General features: G+C 43.6%; 1 protein-coding gene across 2 annotated transcripts in view; it reads left to right on the plus strand.

The window, feature by feature from the left end:
* The first annotated feature begins 502 nt into the window (after positions 1 to 502).
* The window catches only part of LOC141132736 (E3 ubiquitin-protein ligase TRIM21-like), a 44347-nt gene continuing 25265 nt past the window's right edge, over positions 503 to 19584 (plus strand). The window contains exons 1-2 of one of the 2 annotated variants that reach the window (XM_073621506.1): positions 503 to 634; positions 9937 to 14733. In XM_073621506.1, the coding sequence (XP_073477607.1) occupies positions 9939 to 11360 (1422 nt within the window). In that variant the 5' untranslated portion in view covers positions 503 to 634; positions 9937 to 9938 and the 3' untranslated portion in view covers positions 11361 to 14733. Of the gene's footprint in view, positions 635 to 9936; positions 14734 to 19584 lie in introns of those variants that run through there. The other variant, XM_073621505.1, reaches the window with a different exon arrangement.

Raw genomic sequence — 19584 nt, forward strand, 5'->3', positions numbered from 1 at the left:
GGCTGAGGGCAAGGAGGTGACCCCGATGTGCTACTTAACTGCAACAGAGAAAAGTCTGCTTTGTGGCAGAAGTTGCGTGGGTCTCAGGACTGGTTGGAAAGTAATATAAAATCTTTGACAGGTAAAACAGCTACCATAGATTTCATCTGTATATTTAGCTGTTTGCTTTAAGCCTTAGGGTGAGATTTTTAGTAAAATTATGCCTAAGCGCAATCATACACACTACAATCTGATTGTACAATCTCTGAAAAATGTCCTTTGAATTTACCAAAGCTATGTAATGTGAGGACGCTAACAATCCATGCAATATGTATCCAGTCACACAGACCATAATATTAAATAGTTGATAATAGATCTAATGGAAATTGGACAATCAGATTGCAAAGTTTATGCTCAGTGTGCAAGCAGACAGCATGGAGTTAAATGTGGAACTTGCATGTCATGTTCTGTGACTAATGACTATACAAACACAGCAGAGAAGCTTCTGGGAAATCTTGTGGCTGATCACATGATCGTGGTGTAGGGGCGGGCCTGCAAGGACGCGCAGCTGTGGACTCAAACCAATAAGAAAGAGGATCCCCAGACTGTACAATTGTGAGCTTGGGAACGGATTGGTGCAGCACTGACAGCCCTGGTAAGGACATGGATCTGAGGGGTGACTGAGGATCAGAGATGGGGGGGGGATTTTCTGAAAGATCATTCGACTTCTCAATTCACTCTGTGTCACTTACTGGATAGAATTCTATCTGCTTGTATTCTTTATGTATGGATTGTACTGTGACATTTTTTCCGTACTGTACACTGGGTGTAATTCTTAGTATCTCTGCTTATTCAGCATGTATAGATGCTACACAGTACCACTTCTCCTGTCCTCTATACTGGGTGTAATTCTCAGGATTTAATCTTATTCTATGGACACTACACAGTACAACTTCTCCTGTCCTCTATACTGGGTGTAATTCTCAGGATCTGATCTTATTCTATATGTATGGACACTACACAGTACAACTTCTACTGTCCTCTATACTGGGTGTAATTCTCAGGATCTGATCTTATTCTATATGTATGGACACTACACAGTACCACTTCTCCTGTCCTCTATACTGGGTGTAATTCTCAGGATTTAATCTTATTCTATGGACACTACACAGTACAACTTCTCCTGTCCTCTATACTGGGTGTAATTCTCAGGATCTGATCTTATTCTATATGTATGGACACTACACAGTACAACTTCTACTGTCCTCTATACTGGGTGTAATTCTCAGGATCTGATCTTATTCTATATGTATGGACACTACACAGTACCACTTCTTCTGTCCTCCATACTGGGTGTAATTCTCAGGATCTGATCTTATTCTATATGTATGGACACTACACAGTACCACTTCTCCTGTCCTCTATACTGGGTGTAATTCTCAGGATCTGATCTTATTCTATGGACACTACACAGTACAACTTCTCCTGTCCTCTATACTGGGTGTAATTCTCAGGATCTGATCTTATTCTATGGACACTACACAGTACCACTTCTCCTGTCCTTTATACTGGGTGTAATTCTCAGGATCTGATCTTATTCTATATGTATGGACACTACACAGTACCACTTCTCCTGTCCTCTATACTGGGTGTAATTCCCAGGATCTGATCTTATTCTATGGACACTACACAGTACCACTTCTTCTGTCCTCTATACTGGGTGTAATTCTCAGGATCTGATCTTATTCTATATGTATGGACACTACACAGTACCACTTCTCCTGTCCTCTATACTGGGTGTAATTCTCAGGATCTGATCTTATTCTATATGTATGGACACTACACAGTACCACTTCTTCTGTCCTCTATACTGGGTGTAATTCTCAGGATCTGATCTTATTCTATATGTATGGACACTACACAGTACCACTTCTCCTGTCCTCTATACTGGGTGTAATTCTCAGGATCTGATCTTATTCTATATGTATGGACACTACACAGTACCACTTCTTCTGTCCTCTATACTGGGTGTAATTCTCAGGATCTGATCTTATTCTATGGACACTACACAGTACAACTTCTCCTGTCCTCTATACTGGGTGTAATTCTCAGGATCTGATCTTATTCTATGGACACTACACAGTACCACTTCTCCTGTCCTTTATACTGGGTGTAATTCTCAGGATCTGATCTTATTCTATATGTATGGACACTACACAGTACCACTTCTCCTGTCCTCTATACTGGGTGTAATTCCCAGGATCTGATCTTATTCTATGGACACTACACAGTACCACTTCTTCTGTCCTCTATACTGGGTGTAATTCTCAGGATCTGATCTTATTCTATATGTATGGACACTACACAGTACCACTTCTCCTGTCCTTTATACTGGGTGTAATTCTCAGTATCTGATCTTATTCTATATGTATAGACACTACACAGTACCACTTCTCCTGTCCTCTATACTGGGTGTAATTCTCAGGATCTGATCTTATTCTATATGTATGGACACTACACAGTACCACTTCTCCTGTCCTCTATACTGGGTGTAATTCCCAGGATCTGATCTTATTCTATGGACACTATACAGTACCACTTCTCCTGTCCTCTATACTGGGTGTAATTCTCAGGATCTGATCTTATTCTATATGTATGGACACTACACAGTACAACTTCTCCTGTCCTCTATACTGGGTGTAATTCTCAGGATCTGATCTTATTCTATATGTATGGACACTACACAGTACAACTTCTCATGTCCTCTATGCTGGGTGTAATTCTCAGGATCTGATCTTATTCTATGGACACTGCAAAGTACCACTTCTCTTATTTTGTGTTCTGGGTGTAATTCTCAGTATGTTTTTATTCTGTTTGTGCGAACATTGAGCAATCTCACTTCTCTTGTCCTGTATGCTGAATGTAAGTCTCAGTATTTGTTCTTCTGTATCATAGGCGTGTGTGGGGGTGTATCCTGGATGTGCCTGGGCACACCCTAATCACCCCATGCACATTATCACTATCACTCTGTGTGCTGGCGGGGAAATGGGAAATCTCTCCCTCTGACCAATTCTGCCATTAATGAAGTGCTACCATCATAGGTGTGCATGGGGGGGGGGGGGGAGGGGGTGCCTGGGCCCTAATCACAAAGTGTGGTGCAGATTCCCCTTACTGCCCAGGCTGCCCTCACCCGCCCTACCCGGCAGTGCTTCCGGCTTCCCTCTTCTCCTCCCAGCTGCTGTGGGGGATGTTTCAGAATAGAAAGCAGGGGAAGGGGCTAGTGAATATGTCATTTACCGACCCCTTCCTTTTCTAAATGAACACACTCACTGTGTTCTTTCATAACAGAATAAACTGTGTTTACTATGCTTCGGTTTGTGAATAAACAGGAAGCCTCTCAGCACAGAGCACTTCCCATTCATTCACTATCCAGTGTAGCTGAGGCTGCAGAGAAAGGCATGTGTGTTTGATCTTTGGGGTACATAACCAAATGTAATAGGCTGCGCACACCTATGTTCTGTATGGATGCTGCACAGTACCACTTCTCTTGTTCAGTATATTGGGTGTATATCTGTTCATATTCAGTATGTAGGAATGCTGCACAGTTCCACTTCTCTTGCTTTGTATGTTGGGTATAATTCTCAGTATCTGTTCCTATTCTGTATGTATAGAATCTGCACAGTACAATTTCTCTTGTGTATGCCGGGAGTAATTTTCAGTATCTGTTCCTATTCTGTATGTATAGAATCTGCACAGTACTACTTCTCTTGTGTATGCTGGGAGTAATTTTCAGTATCTGTTCCTATTCTGTATGTATAGAATCTGCACAGTACTACTTCTCTTGCTTTGTATGTTGGGTGTAATTTTCAGTATCTGTTCCTGGTCTGTATGTATAGAATCTGCACAGTACCACTTCTCTGGCCTCCTGTACAGGCCCGGTGCCACCATAAGGCATCCTAAGCAGCTGCCTTAGAGCGCCGGTAAAATCCGGATCCCTAACTACTTGCTAGGGATTCCCCCCCCCCCCCCCCCCCCCCCCAGCGGGCAAAAACACTTCCACATAGAAACAAAATTGAAGCGATATCAATAAATCAAATCAAATAATCCATACAAGTCCACATAAAGTGCAGTGCTAAAGAGTCAAATTATTGGTAAAAAGATCAAAATAGTCCATAAAAGTGCAGTGCTCCTTTAAATGCTCCCAAATAGAAGAAATGGCCACTCACCAGATGAAGATGCTGTTTCAATCAAGAGAGCAACCCACACACTTTATGCAATACAATGCAGATGTACTTCTTCATATAAGCTCCCGTCTGGTGTCCAAAGTTGTCACTTCCTGCAGATCATATGCAATCAAATCCAACCATTATAAATAAAAAAATCTTATAGTGTAGTATTTAGTAAATATTCGGTGGAACAATGAAATAAACCACCCGTGATGATGACAAACTGATGAATCTGTGTGTCACTCTACCTTCACCACATAGACTGCAAACTCACCAGAAGGATTGTATAGCCATGCAGTATGCAGCCCATTTATGGTCATCAAATGTGTATGTAAGGATCCAGGCAGTGCCTGCAATCTCCTCTAAATCCAGGACTCTCAATCAGTTAACTTTTAGGGGACACTCAGCCGCTCACACCACCAAATAATACAAGCATATGTGTATCGGAGGGGAAAAAAAGGGGAGGGCTTCACTGGTGTGCTTCTGGGAGATGCCATTGCAATGATGGTGGGCAGTTTCCAGGTGCATGCAGGATGGGGGTGGGGTCCCACTGTCAGCCAAGCTCAGGGATGGTGGTGTGCGCACCTGGATATGCAGGGTAGAGGAGGCTCCACGCTCTTTGCTGCAGTTGCCGATGCCGCCTGGGTTCCTGGTGGAGATCTTCTCCTGACTGCCCGGGACACAACTAATCTTCCTGGCCCTGGATGCCATCTAGAGGAGCTGCAGGAATGGTGATATCTGGGGGAGATTGGTAAACCCAAGGTGTGTGTGTCATGGGGGAGGAGGGTATTTGGGGGGGTGATCAGAATGGAGGGATCTGGGGGTGGGAGGGGGCGGGGATTTGATTGGCAGTATGTGGGGGTGTGTGATCAGGTTGGGGGTATGTGGGGGAGGGGAGGGTGATAAGGTTTGGGGTATGGGTGGGGATGGATCGGAGAGGGGGTGTGGGATCAGGTTAGCGGTATAGGGGGGGGGGTGATCAGAGTGGATGTATGTGGGGGGGTGATCAGGTTGGGGGGATGTGATCAGGGTGGCGGTACGTGGGGGTGTGTGATCATGATCAGGGTGGCGGTATGCAGGGGTGTGTGGTCAGGTTGGCTGTATGTGGGGGGGTGATCAGAGTGGGTGAGGGTTATCTGGGCGTGTGATCAGGGTGGGGTTATCTGGGGTGGTGTGATCAAAGTGAGGAGCATCTGGGGGGGGGGGTGATTTGGGATTTTGTTTATGGAGGGGTGTGTGGGTTGATCAGGGGGTATTTTAGGGAGATGGGATGCGAGCAGAAGAGCATGCACTGGGGTATGTGTATGGGGTAGATTCCTCCAGGGTAGCGGGAGGATAAACTGTAGAATATGTGTATTGGAATGGAGGGTATCCAGGGCCAGTGTCAGCATGGATTCATGTACACTACAGCTCCTAAACTTGAGTTAAGGAGCCTTAGGCAGGCCATACATGGGTCGAATTTTGAAATAATTTTCTTTAGAAAATCTTATCTAAGAATTTTTGTTCGAATTTCGCACCATTAGTGGGCTGCAGCAACAGCCAATTTTCATGCGGCCATCAAACTTGAGTAGTCGGACATGTTGGAAAAACAAATGATTTTCTAATAAATGATGGGAGAATCGTGCCAAAAGTGAAATTGAAGCCTTGGTTTGCCAAATTTTGAAATCCATGGTGGTACCATCGGATCACAAAACGCACAAAATTTCTGATTTTCAAAAGAAAATTCTTTTGAAATTGGACCATGTATGGCCAGCCTTAGGCATTTTTTTGCTAAAGCTCCTAAACTCAACTCCATAAAAGCCTATGTGCCAATGGACACATAGGCTTTTACCAGAGTTTAGGAGCTGCTGCGGTTAGCGGAGTTTCAACCTCCCTCTCCTGAATGCGGAAGAATCTCAAACAACGGCAAAATCGTGGCAATATTGTGGCATGATTTTGCCACGTTTTGCTTTTTACGGCGGTCAAAGTAGGCTGTGTGTACATGAAGCCTAAGGCTGCTTAGGATGCCAGATTGGGGGGAGGGGGTGGTAAAATCTAAATCCCCAGCCACTTGTTGGGGGATTTGATTTTTTTTAAAATACCTGTCTTATGTTCCCTAACACTGCGCCCTCTCTCCTACCGGCACATGGAAGTTTTAACTTGCCTCATCTGCCTGTAGGGAAGGGAAGTGGGAAATGCGTAACTCTGCCACCTCATTACACACTGCCGCTTAGTAGCAGTTAAGCACAGCTCAATGTTCAGTGCTGTGTGACATCCTTCACGCTGCGCACATCACAGGCGCAATGTGAAGAAGGTACCAGCATGACTGTGGAGGGTAGAAAGTGGTGGGAGAACGGGGGTGGGGGGCAGCAAAATGGACCCTCGCCTAAGTAGACAACATTTCTTGCATCAGCCCTGCTCCTGGAAGTGATTCTTGTTCGCTAAGTGCACTGTACACTTTTCCATTTCTGACGGCCTTTAATCTGGCCATACACTGTTAGAATTTGGACTGATTTAGAGGAATCAGTTCGCTGAGCCCTGTGCTCACTCCTGATTCCATTTCTACCTTATTATTTATCTCTGGTGATTCTGGACTCAGGCGACTTCAGCCTTGTTTCGGGCATATTATTGGCATTATTGCTGATATGGCGGCTTGTCCATTGTTATGTGCTGAATTGTTCTAAACTTTAATAAAAAGATTGATACAGCTTACCTGACAGAACTCCATAATTTCCCTATCGCCCAATTTGCATCCCACTGATATCCATAGTGCTCCACCTTTGATTGACCTTGAATAACTTTACCCAACTTCTGTGCCCACATGTATTCTGCCTCCTCGTCACCCTATTTTGTTTAGTCGGTGACACCTTCATTTCTGCTTATCAGCTGACATCACTCCACCTCTAAAGCTTCATGCACATGGGTGCATGAGGCTAAACAACCTAAATTGTGGGTGTATTTTCACACTCAGGAGACAAAGCTGAAACGTACAGTCACCTATTGTAATGAATGGCTGTATACTTATGTACACAAGTATATGCATGTGTGAGTTTACTCATATTCCACATATACCTGCGTACGGCTAGCATAAAGCTATTCACTACTACGGGCTGAGTTTTCTCCTGAGCGTGGAAATATGCTTGCAGTTTACAATGTATAGCCTCATGTTCCTGTTTGCATGAGGTCTAAACCTTCTAAGTAATGATGGGCTCGGGCATGTTCGGGTCGTACCCGCCAGGAAGCCATCACTGCACATCACCAATCATAAGCAGCGTGTGTATGTGCAGCTGCGGGTCGGGAAATGCCTCACTGCCTATGATTGGCGGTGTGCAGTGACGGCTTCCTGGCGGGTACGATCCGAACATGCCTGAGCCCATCCCTACACCTAAGTATGCTTCCCTTTCAGCTAAAATTTCCATAAGTGGCTCCATTTATACTGCATCCTGCTCATGTCACCCTGCTTGTAGTCAACCATTGGCTACTTACATTCCAATACCACATAATCTCCATGTCTCTCTTCTTTTAGCAAACATTTGTCTTCACATCTTTTCATCACTATTCCAAAAACGAAGATTAAATAACCCTGGTTAAGACTCAACCTCCTCCTCTGTGCACTCCTGAATTAAAGAAAAATGTACAGAGGGTATACTGAACACCATAAATCAGTACTCCACTTGGTCCAAGCACATTACAAATCTACTTTATTTAATACAAATATGATTAAAATCATAACACAACCAATTGTATAGCTTAAAACACTGAAAAAATTGCCCCCTCTCACTCAATGATACCATGGGAAGCTGTGTATAGTGCCCATGTTTCTGTATAAACCAATCAATAGCTGCATAGGACATCTACGGTGCTAAAGTACCCCAATGTGCAAATACCAAAGTCCTTTCAACTATGAAGAGTCGTGGGCTAGCAAGATGTTATATAGCGCAAGGGGCTACAAGATGGCAGAGAAGCATTCAGCGGAGTATTCAAAATGGCTCATTGATTATATTTCCACGAACAAGAGTTCCCTCTGGAAGTGTGTATCCACATAGTCCATCCTCTGATTGGCTCTTATTAGTGTACAACTCCAACGTCAGCCCATAGTGCCCTCAAATGCAATGTCAGGCACAGTGGTCCAGAGGAGGATAAATGAAAGTGCTGTCAGAGTCCAACTGACTGAAGATCGTCATCAGCTTATTGCTATTATATTGTGTGATATAGGGTAGTCAATGTTGAACCTCCCTTGCATTCCATAGAACCTATAAGGGCTATGAGGTGAGGGGCTTGATACAGAAATCATGTTCAGTCCAAAGATAAGATCTCCATATGTAGCCCAATAAAATTTGCACATGTCCTCCAGGCAGAAGATGTAGTACAAAAGAAATAATATGTAACAGTGCCCATGTATACATCCCATAGAGAATCAGGGAAATATAAGAGTCATGCCTGACCGGAATCTCTATTCCACCTTCCTTTTCTTGCCTAACTTTTTAGCCTTCTTCGATGTCAGTTCTGTTCTACTTCATGTTACCCCACTTTCATTTTGCATTTCATGCCATGTCAGTGCAGGCTTCTTGGCTTATTCAGTTCTGCCGGGCAAACACCACTGCTGCTCGCTCCCCTCTCCTGACATTTTTTTTGGTCATCCTAAGGGAAACGGACAGCACCAGCTGATCCCAATGTGCATCTGACTGAGTGATGCCCCCTGGTGTCTTCAACCAGGAGCTGCTGTTTTTATCGGGCTCCCTTGCTGACACAATGGGGCTCAGTACAGGAGGGCTGCCAGTTCACCCCCCCCCCGTCCGTCCGTTCGTCCATCCCTCTGTCCATCTGTCGGCAGCCATAATAGGGGTTATCGCAAATAGGCAGGGGGCCGTTGAGAAGAGTAACTTTGCGTATTCTCCTGAGAACCCCATTCTGTAGGCACAATGATACTACCTGCTCTAGAAGAGGGGGCATTGTTTCTTTGTAAGGGGCGGTGTCACTGCTCTTGATGGGAAGGAGTCACTACTCTGGAGAAGTAGGAGTCACTGCATTTGAGGGGGAGGGATCACTGATCTGGAGGGGTAGAAGTCACTGCATGTTTGTGAATTTCAGCTTGAGATGCTGAGCACTGTTAACAGCATTACAAATAGTAAGTAAGGAATGGCACAAAAAAGGGATAAGTTACCAGGAGCTACCTGCATATTAGCATAAACAATTTATTATTTCATCTTTATCTGACAAAAAAAAAGCAAAAAAAAAAAAGGGAAATTTGTGTTTTAGTGCTGACTCAAAAAACAAGCAAAGAAAATATATACAAAACCATTATATGTTCTCTAGCAAACCTCAATATTGCTTGTATTAATTCACACACGAGCTGTTTCTGTCAAAGATTTTTTTAACATAAAAATAATTACTTGTCTCCAAATAGAATCATTTATTTGTGTGATATCCTATTAGGTATGATCTGTGTCTCTCTGTATAACTAAGGTCGGCCATAGGAGACTCCTCCGCTGTCAGAATACAGTACACAGAACAGTGCTGCAGCCACTAACTGAATACAAATTTCTAACAAGCAGGAATGTCCATAGATGACTCAAAATTCTGTCGGTCCTTGCTAAACCAACTAAATTTCGATCCATCTATGGCCAGCTTAATCCAATGACTACAAAATGAGTCACAATCTTGGCTTCGCCTCATCCAAGCTTGTGTAAACAAACCCACTACGCTCTGTGTGTTAAAGGCTTTTTATATTAACTCCCTCTTCTGCTTTCAGCAATGGCGTCTTCTGATCTCTCTCTGAGAGAGGAGCTGAAATGTCCTGTCTGTTGGGGAATTTATATAGATCCTGTAAGCCTGAAATGTGGACACAGCTTCTGCCAGGATTGTATCATTCGTCAGCTGATCACACAGAAGGGATCCGGGTGTTATTCCTGTCCTCAATGCAAAGAAGAGTCCCAGGAGTGGCCTACACTACACAAGAACATTGCTCTACGGAACATATCAGAGCACTTCTTATCTAAACCATCCCTAGAGAGCCAACAATGCTCAGTCCACAAACTGGACCTGAAGTATTACTGTGTTCAGGACGCTGCCTGTATCTGTGAAAAGTGCTCAGAGGATGAACATCAGGGGCACCAAATGGAGTCCTTGGATGAAGCCTCCAAGAAGAAGAAGGAAAAACTCAAGTATGTTCACCAAAAACTTATGACAGAGAGAGAGGATACGGAGAACAGAGCTCAGAGTCTGCAGGAACGAAGAAGAAAAGTAGACGAAAAAGCAGCTGGTGAAAAAGAGAGGGTCACTGCCCTGTTCAGAGACCTCAGAAGACAGCTAGATGACTTGGAAAAGAAGGTCCTGAGTCAGATTACTATAGAGGCAGAGCAGCTATCTGTCTTAGTCTCCAATCTGATTGATCAGCTGGTGATAAAAAAGGGGGAGCTGTCAAGAAAGATGTGTGACATTGACCGAGAGCTGTGTAACATAACCGATTTAGTGACTGTCCTACAGGAATCAGACACAGGTGACTTGTGTAATATCGAGGATGGAGACAATGAGGAAAGAGGGAGACAGGACGCAAGTGATCTGGATGTGGCTGGCATCTCCCACACATTACACACAGGTGTATCCCATATAACAGGGGTAACCATGTGTTTCTATTTGCAGAAACCTGAAGATATATTACTGGATGTGAACACATCTCATAATGATCTACATATATCAGATGACATGAAAGCTGCATCCTATTCACCAAACCAAAATCGCCCTAAAGCACCAGAAAGGTTTCAGGAGTATACTCAGGTGATAAGTAGTCAGAGTTTCTCATCAGGCCAACATTACTGGGAAGTGGATGTCACAGGATCCGAGTATTGGGGTATCGGGATGTGTTACCCTAGTATAGACCGGGTAGGATACCAGTCCCAGATTGACTGTACTGAGAAGGCCTGGTGTTTGCGCAGGATTGCCGATCGGTATTTTGTGATACATGACAGTACCAGTAGCCGGGTACCTGACATTATATCTGCTGACAGAGTCAGGATATATCTGGATTATGAGGCTGGATTGGTCTCATTTTATGCCTTGTGTGACTCAATCCAACACCTCCACACTTTCACCGCCACCTTCACTGAGCCCCTCCTTGCGGCATTACGTATATGGAATGGTTGTATAAAGATATCAGAAAGGAATTTGGAAACATGAGAAATTGTCAGAATATGAGAATATTACAGAGAGACCTCACAACAGAAAAGGGAGTAATCTAATGGAATATTCAGCCAATAGGATGAGGCAGTGGGCAGGGACTGCTGCCATTGTTCTGCCTGGTCTTGTATTAAAGTGGAACTACGCCCTCCTATGCTTTACAGCCAAGTAAACTGCCTTCTTGGACACTGTTTGATCTACAGTGCTGTAGATGTGATCAGTTGTCATACCCGCCATTTCTTGTTTGACAGTTCGGTTGAGAGCATAAGTAAATGTGACAGTTAGCATTAATAGCATGTCTTGAAAATAACTTTTTCTCCAAAACAGTTCATTTTGATAGCTTTAGTTCCACTTTAAACACTTGTATTTGGGGTTATTGGCTCTCATAATATTATGGTGACTATACACTATATAATCTGATTGTACAATCCCTGTAAAATCTGCCTTAGGCCCCTTTCACACGAGCTGTCCGATCAGGCCTGTCTGTCAGTTTTTAAAGCGGACCTGATCGGAGCCTCCAGTCTCCCCTATGGAGCAGCTGATGTCAGCAGTGACATGTCCGCTAACATCCATCGCTATCCGATCTGATCCTGTCTGCAAAATCCAGACAAGATGGTGGTCCTATTTTCCATCCATCTGGTGGATCGGAACGGATGTAAACAGACAGGTGGTTCGTTTTCACCCGATTTTCCCATAGAGGAGAGTGGTACTGTGTCCGTGTCCACTCTGCACAGTGAGCGGAAATGGACCTGAAATCTGCCTGCTCAGCGGGGATCAGCAGAGCAATAATCCGCTGAGCAAGCAGAATCTGTATAGTGGAAGAGCCCATGTGAAAGGGGCCTTAGATTTACCAAAACCCCTAATCTATCCAACCAATCTGCATCCAGTCTGGCAGACCCTTGCACTACATAGTTGATGGTAGATCTAAAGCAGATAGTACACAATCAGATTGTACAATGCAGGGGTCTCCAAACTTTCTAAACCAAGGGCCAGTTTACTGTCCTTTAAACTTTAGGGGGGCTGGACTGTGGCCAGTGGGAGTAGAAAATGACCAGGTGTCAGTGGGAGTACACAGTTCCTCATCTTTGGTATTGGGGGGAGGAATAGTGACCCATCATTGGTGTCATTGGCAGGAGCTATGGCCCACTGTTGCTGACAGTGGGGGAAATAATGCACCAAGGGCCAGATAAAAGCAAGCAAAGGGCCACATCTGGCCCATGGGCCGCAGTTTAGAGACCACTGGTATAGTGTACAGTGAGCTTAAAGTGGCGTTTCACCCGGTTCTGTGTTTATTAAAAGTCAGCAGCTACAAAAAGTGTAGCTGCTGACTTTTAATAAACACACACTTACTTATTCCATGGTCCAGCGATGCGGGCACCCGGTGCCTCGCTCCTCTACCCCCGCCTGTCCGCAGCCACGGAATTAATACTGTGGATACCTGATTGTGACAGCTTGAGGCTTCACAGCCAGGTCGCGCTGCTGAGTCACGCTGCGCAACGTGAATGGCCGCGCAATCTTCTGACGTGGCCCAGAAGATTGCAGGGAGGGAGGGGCCACCTAGGGCAAGAGGAGGAGTCGCCTAGGCGGCCCGGAGCAGGAGTTGGAGCTGGGTACCTGTCAAAACCAGGTACCCGCTCCCCCCCCAAAAAAATGACATGCCAAATGTGGCATGTCAGGAGGTAAGACGTACTTAAAGCGGAAGTTCCACTTTTGGGTGGAACTCCGCTTTAACCACTTGCCTATTGGGCATGTTCACCCTCTCCCTGACCATGCCAATTTTCATCTTTCAGTGCTGTCACACTTTGAATGACAATTACTCAGTCATGCAACACTGTAGCCATATGAAATTGTTATAATTTTTCACACAAATAGAGATTTCTTTTGGAGGTATTTAATCACTAATGTTTTTTTTTATTTTTTGTTTAACAAATGAAAAAAGACCAAAAACTTTTTTCATAGTTTGTTACAAAATTTAGCAAACAGATAATTTTTCTCCTTCACTAATGTGCGCTTATGGGAGGCACTGGTGGGCACTGATCAGGCTGCACTGATAGGTGGCACTGATGAGCACTGGTAGGCAGCACTAATGGGCACTGACAAGCAGCACTTATAGGTGACATTGGTGAGGAGGCACTGATGAGCACTGGCAAATTAAGCTTGTGCTGTAGCCGTCTTTCAACTATAGCATGGGTGAGAAGGGGTTAAAGTGGTATTCCAGTTAAAATTAAAAATGTACCCTTTATTTCTTAGAAAACTATAAAAACTTTTCTGTTAACCATTTATTGGATTGTTAAATGTTTGATTAGAAACAACCGTTTAATATAGATATTCAGCAACCCTGCTATCTTTCACTGACAACGGTTGCCCTGTGCAGCGAATGTCTCTGCTCACAGGAACTTTCTAGTACTATTGTTAATGTCCTTTCAAAAACCCCGCCAAGCCCACCCCCATCCGTGACATCACATTCTTTCTCATGAATGTGGGTGCTCTGAGAGGGGAACCTATGATGCAGCTTCCATGATGACTCCACATACAGACACACCCCACCAGCCACTCTCCGCATGGAAGGGGGGGTGGGGGGGTTGTGGTTACATGATAGGCAATGAATGCTGCTAAAAAAAGGTTAAAAAAGGCTATTTTTGCATTTTGGGGTATAACGATTAATTTTATTTACATGAAGGTTTTCGGGCTTTCATCAGTTTTTTGTAGCAAACAACGTGACTGAACTGATGAAGCCTCTGTGAAAGGACCCTTATGCCCCGTACACGCGGTCGGATTTTCCGACGGAAAATGTGTGATAGGACCTTGTTGTCGGAAATTCCGACCGTGTGTGGGCTCCATCACACATTTTCCATCGGATTTTCCGACACACAAAGTTTGAGAGCAGGATATAAAATTTTCCGACAACAAAATCCGTTGTCGGAATTTCCGATCGTGTGTACACAAATCCGACACACAAAGTGCCACGCATGCTCAGAATAAATAAAGAGATGAAAGCTATTGGCCACTGCCCCGTTTATAGTCACAACGTACATGTTTTACATCACCGCGTTCAGAATGATCGGATTTTCCGACAACATTTGTGTGACCGTGTGTATGCAAGACAAGTTTGAGCCAACATCCATCGGAAAAAATCCTAGGATTTTGTTGTCGGAATGTCCGATCAATGCCTGACCGTGTGTACGGGGCATTACTCTTCTATTGCTTGGATGACAGCTAGCCTTCTTCCTATTACCAAAGAGGGTGAATCTGAAAATCCCCTTCTGCTGGTAGCTGCCATTATCACTGCTGTAATATGTAGAACTCTGTGCTACAATTCCTAGCATGCCTTAATCATCTATACTGAAAAATAAATGGAAATTACAGAATATAAGAGGTTTGTGTCATTGTTCAGTTTCATTTTTTTTTCAGTCTCAGCACAGTTGTGTGATTTGTTTATGAATGGAAGCATGTGATGGTAACAATATGAATATAACATAGTATGAATCATTAAAGCGTGTGTTACACTAGGTTCAGATCTATGCGGCTGCGGTTGATGTGTTTTTCCAGCGCGTTTTGTGTTTTTAAACCCACGTTTTTGATGCGTTATTGCATTCAGTTTGCATTTATATTTTTCTCTGTACCAAACTGAATAGCTGGTTGTTAAGGAGCAGGCCGGGAAGTCGGCCGCCGTGTCCTTAGCAACCAATGAGGTATTAACCACTTCAGCCCCGGAAGATTTGGCTGCTCAATGACCAGGCCATTTTTTGCGATACGGCACTGCGTCGATTTAACTGACAATTGCGTGGTCGTGCAACGCTGTACCCAAACAAAATTTACTTCCTTTTTTTTCCCCCACAAATAAAGCTTTCTTTTGGTGCGGCTTTTATTTTTTGCGCTATAAACAAAAGAAGAGTAACAATTTTGAAAAAAAAAAAACTATCATTTTTATTTTTTGCTATAATAAATATCCCAAATTAAAAAAAAAAAATGTCCTCAGTTTAGGCTGATATTTATTCTTCTACATATTTTTGGTAAAAAAAACGCAATATATTGATTGGTTTGCGCAAAAGTTATAGCGTCTACAAAATAGGGGATAGATTTATGGCATTTTTATTAAATTTTTTTTTCCTAGTAATGGCGGTGATCAGCAAAAATTGTATTTTTATTTTTTTTCGGGACTGCGATATTGCTGCGGACAAATCAGACACTTTTGACATATTTTTGCTATAAAAATGCAGTGATTACTGTATAAATGACACTGGCAGGGAAGGGGTTAACACTAGGGGACGATCAAGGGGCTAACTATGCTTCCTAGGTGTGTTCTAACTGTAGGGGGGATGAGACTGTCTAGGAGGAGAGAGAGATCGGTGTTCATACTTAGTATGAACACACGATCTGTCTCTACTCCCTGAAAGAACCGGGATGTATGTGTTTACACGCACATCCCCGTTCTTGTTCTGTAACAAGCAATCGCGAGTGCCCGGCGGTCATCGCAGTCATACCCATTCACCAAAAAAAAGGCACAACACAAGTTTTTGACAAGTCCTTTATTAAAAAAAAAAAATAATGCCCCCCCCCCCCCCGGTGTAGATTCACTGTCAATCACAAAGCCCGCCGTCACCGCTGACCCCAACAAAAAAAAAATTCTCCGCTCCCGCCATCTGCCTGCTTCGCTGCCTGACAGTTCTTAAATAGCTAAGAGGCGGGGCCACCTTGAGACCCGCACTCTGTGATGTCACCGACCCAGTATGCACCGGTCGATAAGGTCACAGGGGGGGCGGTGTCACTAGGTGAAGTCGCCGGGTGCCCTCGCCCCTTGCCTATTTAAGAACTGTCAGACAGTGGTGGGATTGACGATGGATCTACACTATCATTTTTAACACTAAACCCTTCTTTTTTTTTTTTTTTTCTTTTTTTTTGTGAATGAGTAGGAATAGGCCCCACGCCGTTTTCTTTTTTTTTTTTTTTTAACGATTTTCTTTATTCCCGGCAATTCTTGTTTTTACATTCAGCTGTCAGCGGGGAAGCCTGCTGACAGCTGATGACTCATCAGTTGTTAACGACACGGCGGCCAGCTTCCCCGCCCGCTCCTTAACAACCAGCTATTCACAGTTTGGTAAAGAGAAAAAAAAAACGTTTAAAAACACAAAACGCACTGCAAAAAAATGCATCAACCCGCAGCTGCATTGATGTGAACCTGGTGTAACGCACACTTTAATGATTCATACTATGATATATCAATAGTGATGATCATCGGTTGTTAAGGATGCATCGATCAGCTCCCCGGCCTGCTCCTTAACAACCAGCCATACACAGTTTGTTATGGAGGGGAAAAAAAATGCATGTAAAAAAGGGTCCGTTTGAGTCTATTACCCGCAAACTGCAAAACGCAATAAAAAAACGCATAGATGTTAACCTAGGGTTAAAACTAAAAGTGGTTGGTCTTTTACATTTGCTGTATTAAGGTTAAAAAAAATTGCACTACCTGTTTCCCCCTTCCTAACACTTGCCTGAGTCCTCTATTGATCTAGTGCTGTGCCCAGCTGCAGGTCTTCTCTCCTCTCTTCCTGGTCTTACAGGCTTTGCTGAGATGATCCGGAGCCATTTGCTCCTGCAGCTGTCAATCCAATCCAGTGAGGGGGGAGCAGGGGGTAGGCCGAGCCGCACTGTGTGTGTCTCTGGGCGCATGCAGCCTGACTCTGGAGCACGCCTGCATGTGTGCCCCCATAACAAGTGGCTTCTTATAGGGGCACACGCAGAAGAGGTGGAGTGGACAGAGCCAGCGGGGGACCCCAGAGGAGGAGGTAAGGGGCCATTCTGTACACTATCACCGCACAGAGCAGGTATAAAACATTTTATTTTATTAAAAAAAAATGATTGTCTTTACAATCACTTGAAGTTAATTCTGCTTATGTTTTGCTTTTCCCAGTTCTTTCTTTGCCCCTTCATCAACACAATACAGTAATTTAAGCTTTTGGATAAAATGTTTTACATACCTTATTTCATACCCTGTAGTGTCATCACTGGGTCTCTGTGCTTCTCTATGCAATGCAAGCAGATCATGGTTAGTGGAAGGGATGTCATCAACATGCTAATATAAGTATAACTTAACTGCAGCTCACAGTGTGCACTGAAATCAGAATATCCAATTTCAGTACAGGAGAAGAGTATGTACACCTGTGCAAGAAGGCTGGAGTTCAGCCTTTCCTCCAGGACTTTAAATGATGGAAAAACCAACATTTTTGGGTTGTCGCCAGAACAGAAAGTAAAGGGAAATATTCCAATGGGGACACCTGCTCTGGTGACACCTGCTTATAATAGATTGCCCCCTCACTTTGAAGATTTTCCTCTTACTTCTTGTTGTGTCTCTAGAACAGGAAGAGAAGGCAAGTCTCCCCAATGGGGCACAGTGAGGATGATTCACTAAAGAGAGCGCGACTGCAGAAATCTGACTAATTACTGCGCCTACTGATACCAGTTAGGGGTGCTGCAGTAAAGAACACGTTGCAATATGAAAAGCACAGTTGCGCTTGCAGAAATGATAGTATTTAATACAATTTCAGGAGGGCTGGAATTAGCTGGTATCATGGCCTGGTGCTCTTTGTTAATTAGCTTCCTTTAGGGCCAGTTCACACCATAGAAACGCAGTCCTTATGTGTTCTGGAGGCTTTTCTACATGCTTGTTTTTTATGCGTTACAGTGCGTTTTTTTATGCAGTCCAGTGCATTTTTTTTCCCCCCTCTTTATTCTTAACCTTAAATAAGGACATGTGTGTTCCAGTGCCTTTTTGGTGCGTTCTGGTGCATTTTTGATGCATTTTGCTGTGTTCCAGTACAGTCCAGGGCAGAAAAAATGCAGCATGTTCTACTTTTTTTTTTTTTTTCTGGAACTGGAACGCACTGGAACTAGAGCTGCACAATTAATAGTTAAAAAATCGTGATCTCGATTCGACCCCCCCCCCCCCCCCCGACGATCTCTATTGCAGAGTTTGCCGATTCTTTCATATAACAAATGGAGAGACTTATCTGCTCACTCAGCGGTCAAAAGAAAACATCTGGGCAGTCTGCCAAGTTTTTAAACAAGGTGTAAATGCAGGAAGTTTAACCACCTAAAGTCTAAATCTTTTTCTGACACTTGTTTCTTAAGTTAAAATCAATATTTATTGCTAGAAAATTACTTGGAACCCCCAAACATTATATATATTTTAGCAAAGACCCTAGGGAATAAAATGTCAATTGCTGCAATATTTTATGTCACACTGGGGGTTATTTACTAAAGGCAAATCTACTTTGCACTACAAGTGCACTGAAAGTGCACTTGGAAGTAAAGTCGCTGTAGATCCGAGGGGGACATACAAGGGAAATAAAAAACAGCATTTTAGCTTGCACACGATTGGATGATAAAATCAGCAGAGTTTCCCCTCATTTCAGATCTACCCCTCACATTTACAGTGACTGCACTTCCAAGTACACTTTCAGTGCACTTGCAGTGCAAAATGGATTTGCCTTTCGTAAATAACCCCCACTGTATTTGCCCAGCGGTCTTTCAAATGCAATTTTTTGGGGAAAAAATACACTTCAATGAATAAAAAAAAACGAAACTGTAAAGTTAGCCCAATTTTTTTATTTATTTTTTTGTTTTAATGTGAAAGATGATATTACGCCACGAGAATCGTGAGAGAATTGTGATCTATCTTCTAAGCAAAAAAAAACGTGATTCTTATTTTAGCCAGAATCGTACAGCTCTAACTGGAACTGACCACACTGGTGTAAACTATGCCATCAAAAACACATGGCGAGTAGGTTTAATGGTTTTCAATGGCATAGCTCAATGATGGTGAACCTTGGCACCCCAGATGTTTTGGAACTACATTTCCCATGATGCTCAACTACACTGCAGAGTGCATGAGCATCATGGGAAATGTAGTTCCAAAACATCTGGGGTGCCAAGGTTCGCCATCACTGGCATAACTGTTCAAGTTCCAGAAAAAAAAAGTAGAACATGCTGCATTTTTCCTGCACTGGACTGTACTGGAACACTGGAAATTGCACTGGAATGCACCTAAATGCACCAAAAACTCACTGGAACACACTTGTCCTTATTTAAGGATAAGAAAATAGAGGGGGGGATGCACTGGACTGCATCAAAAACGCACTGGAACGCATCAAAACGCGTTGAAAACACTTTCTTTCAGTAAAGCAGCAAGAATGCATCCGGACTGTTTCTTTGGTGTGAACTGGCC

The sequence above is a fragment of the Aquarana catesbeiana genome, linkage group LG03 (assembly GCF_042186555.1).
Source record: "Aquarana catesbeiana isolate 2022-GZ linkage group LG03, ASM4218655v1, whole genome shotgun sequence".
Classification (NCBI taxonomy): domain Eukaryota; kingdom Metazoa; phylum Chordata; class Amphibia; order Anura; family Ranidae; genus Aquarana; species Aquarana catesbeiana.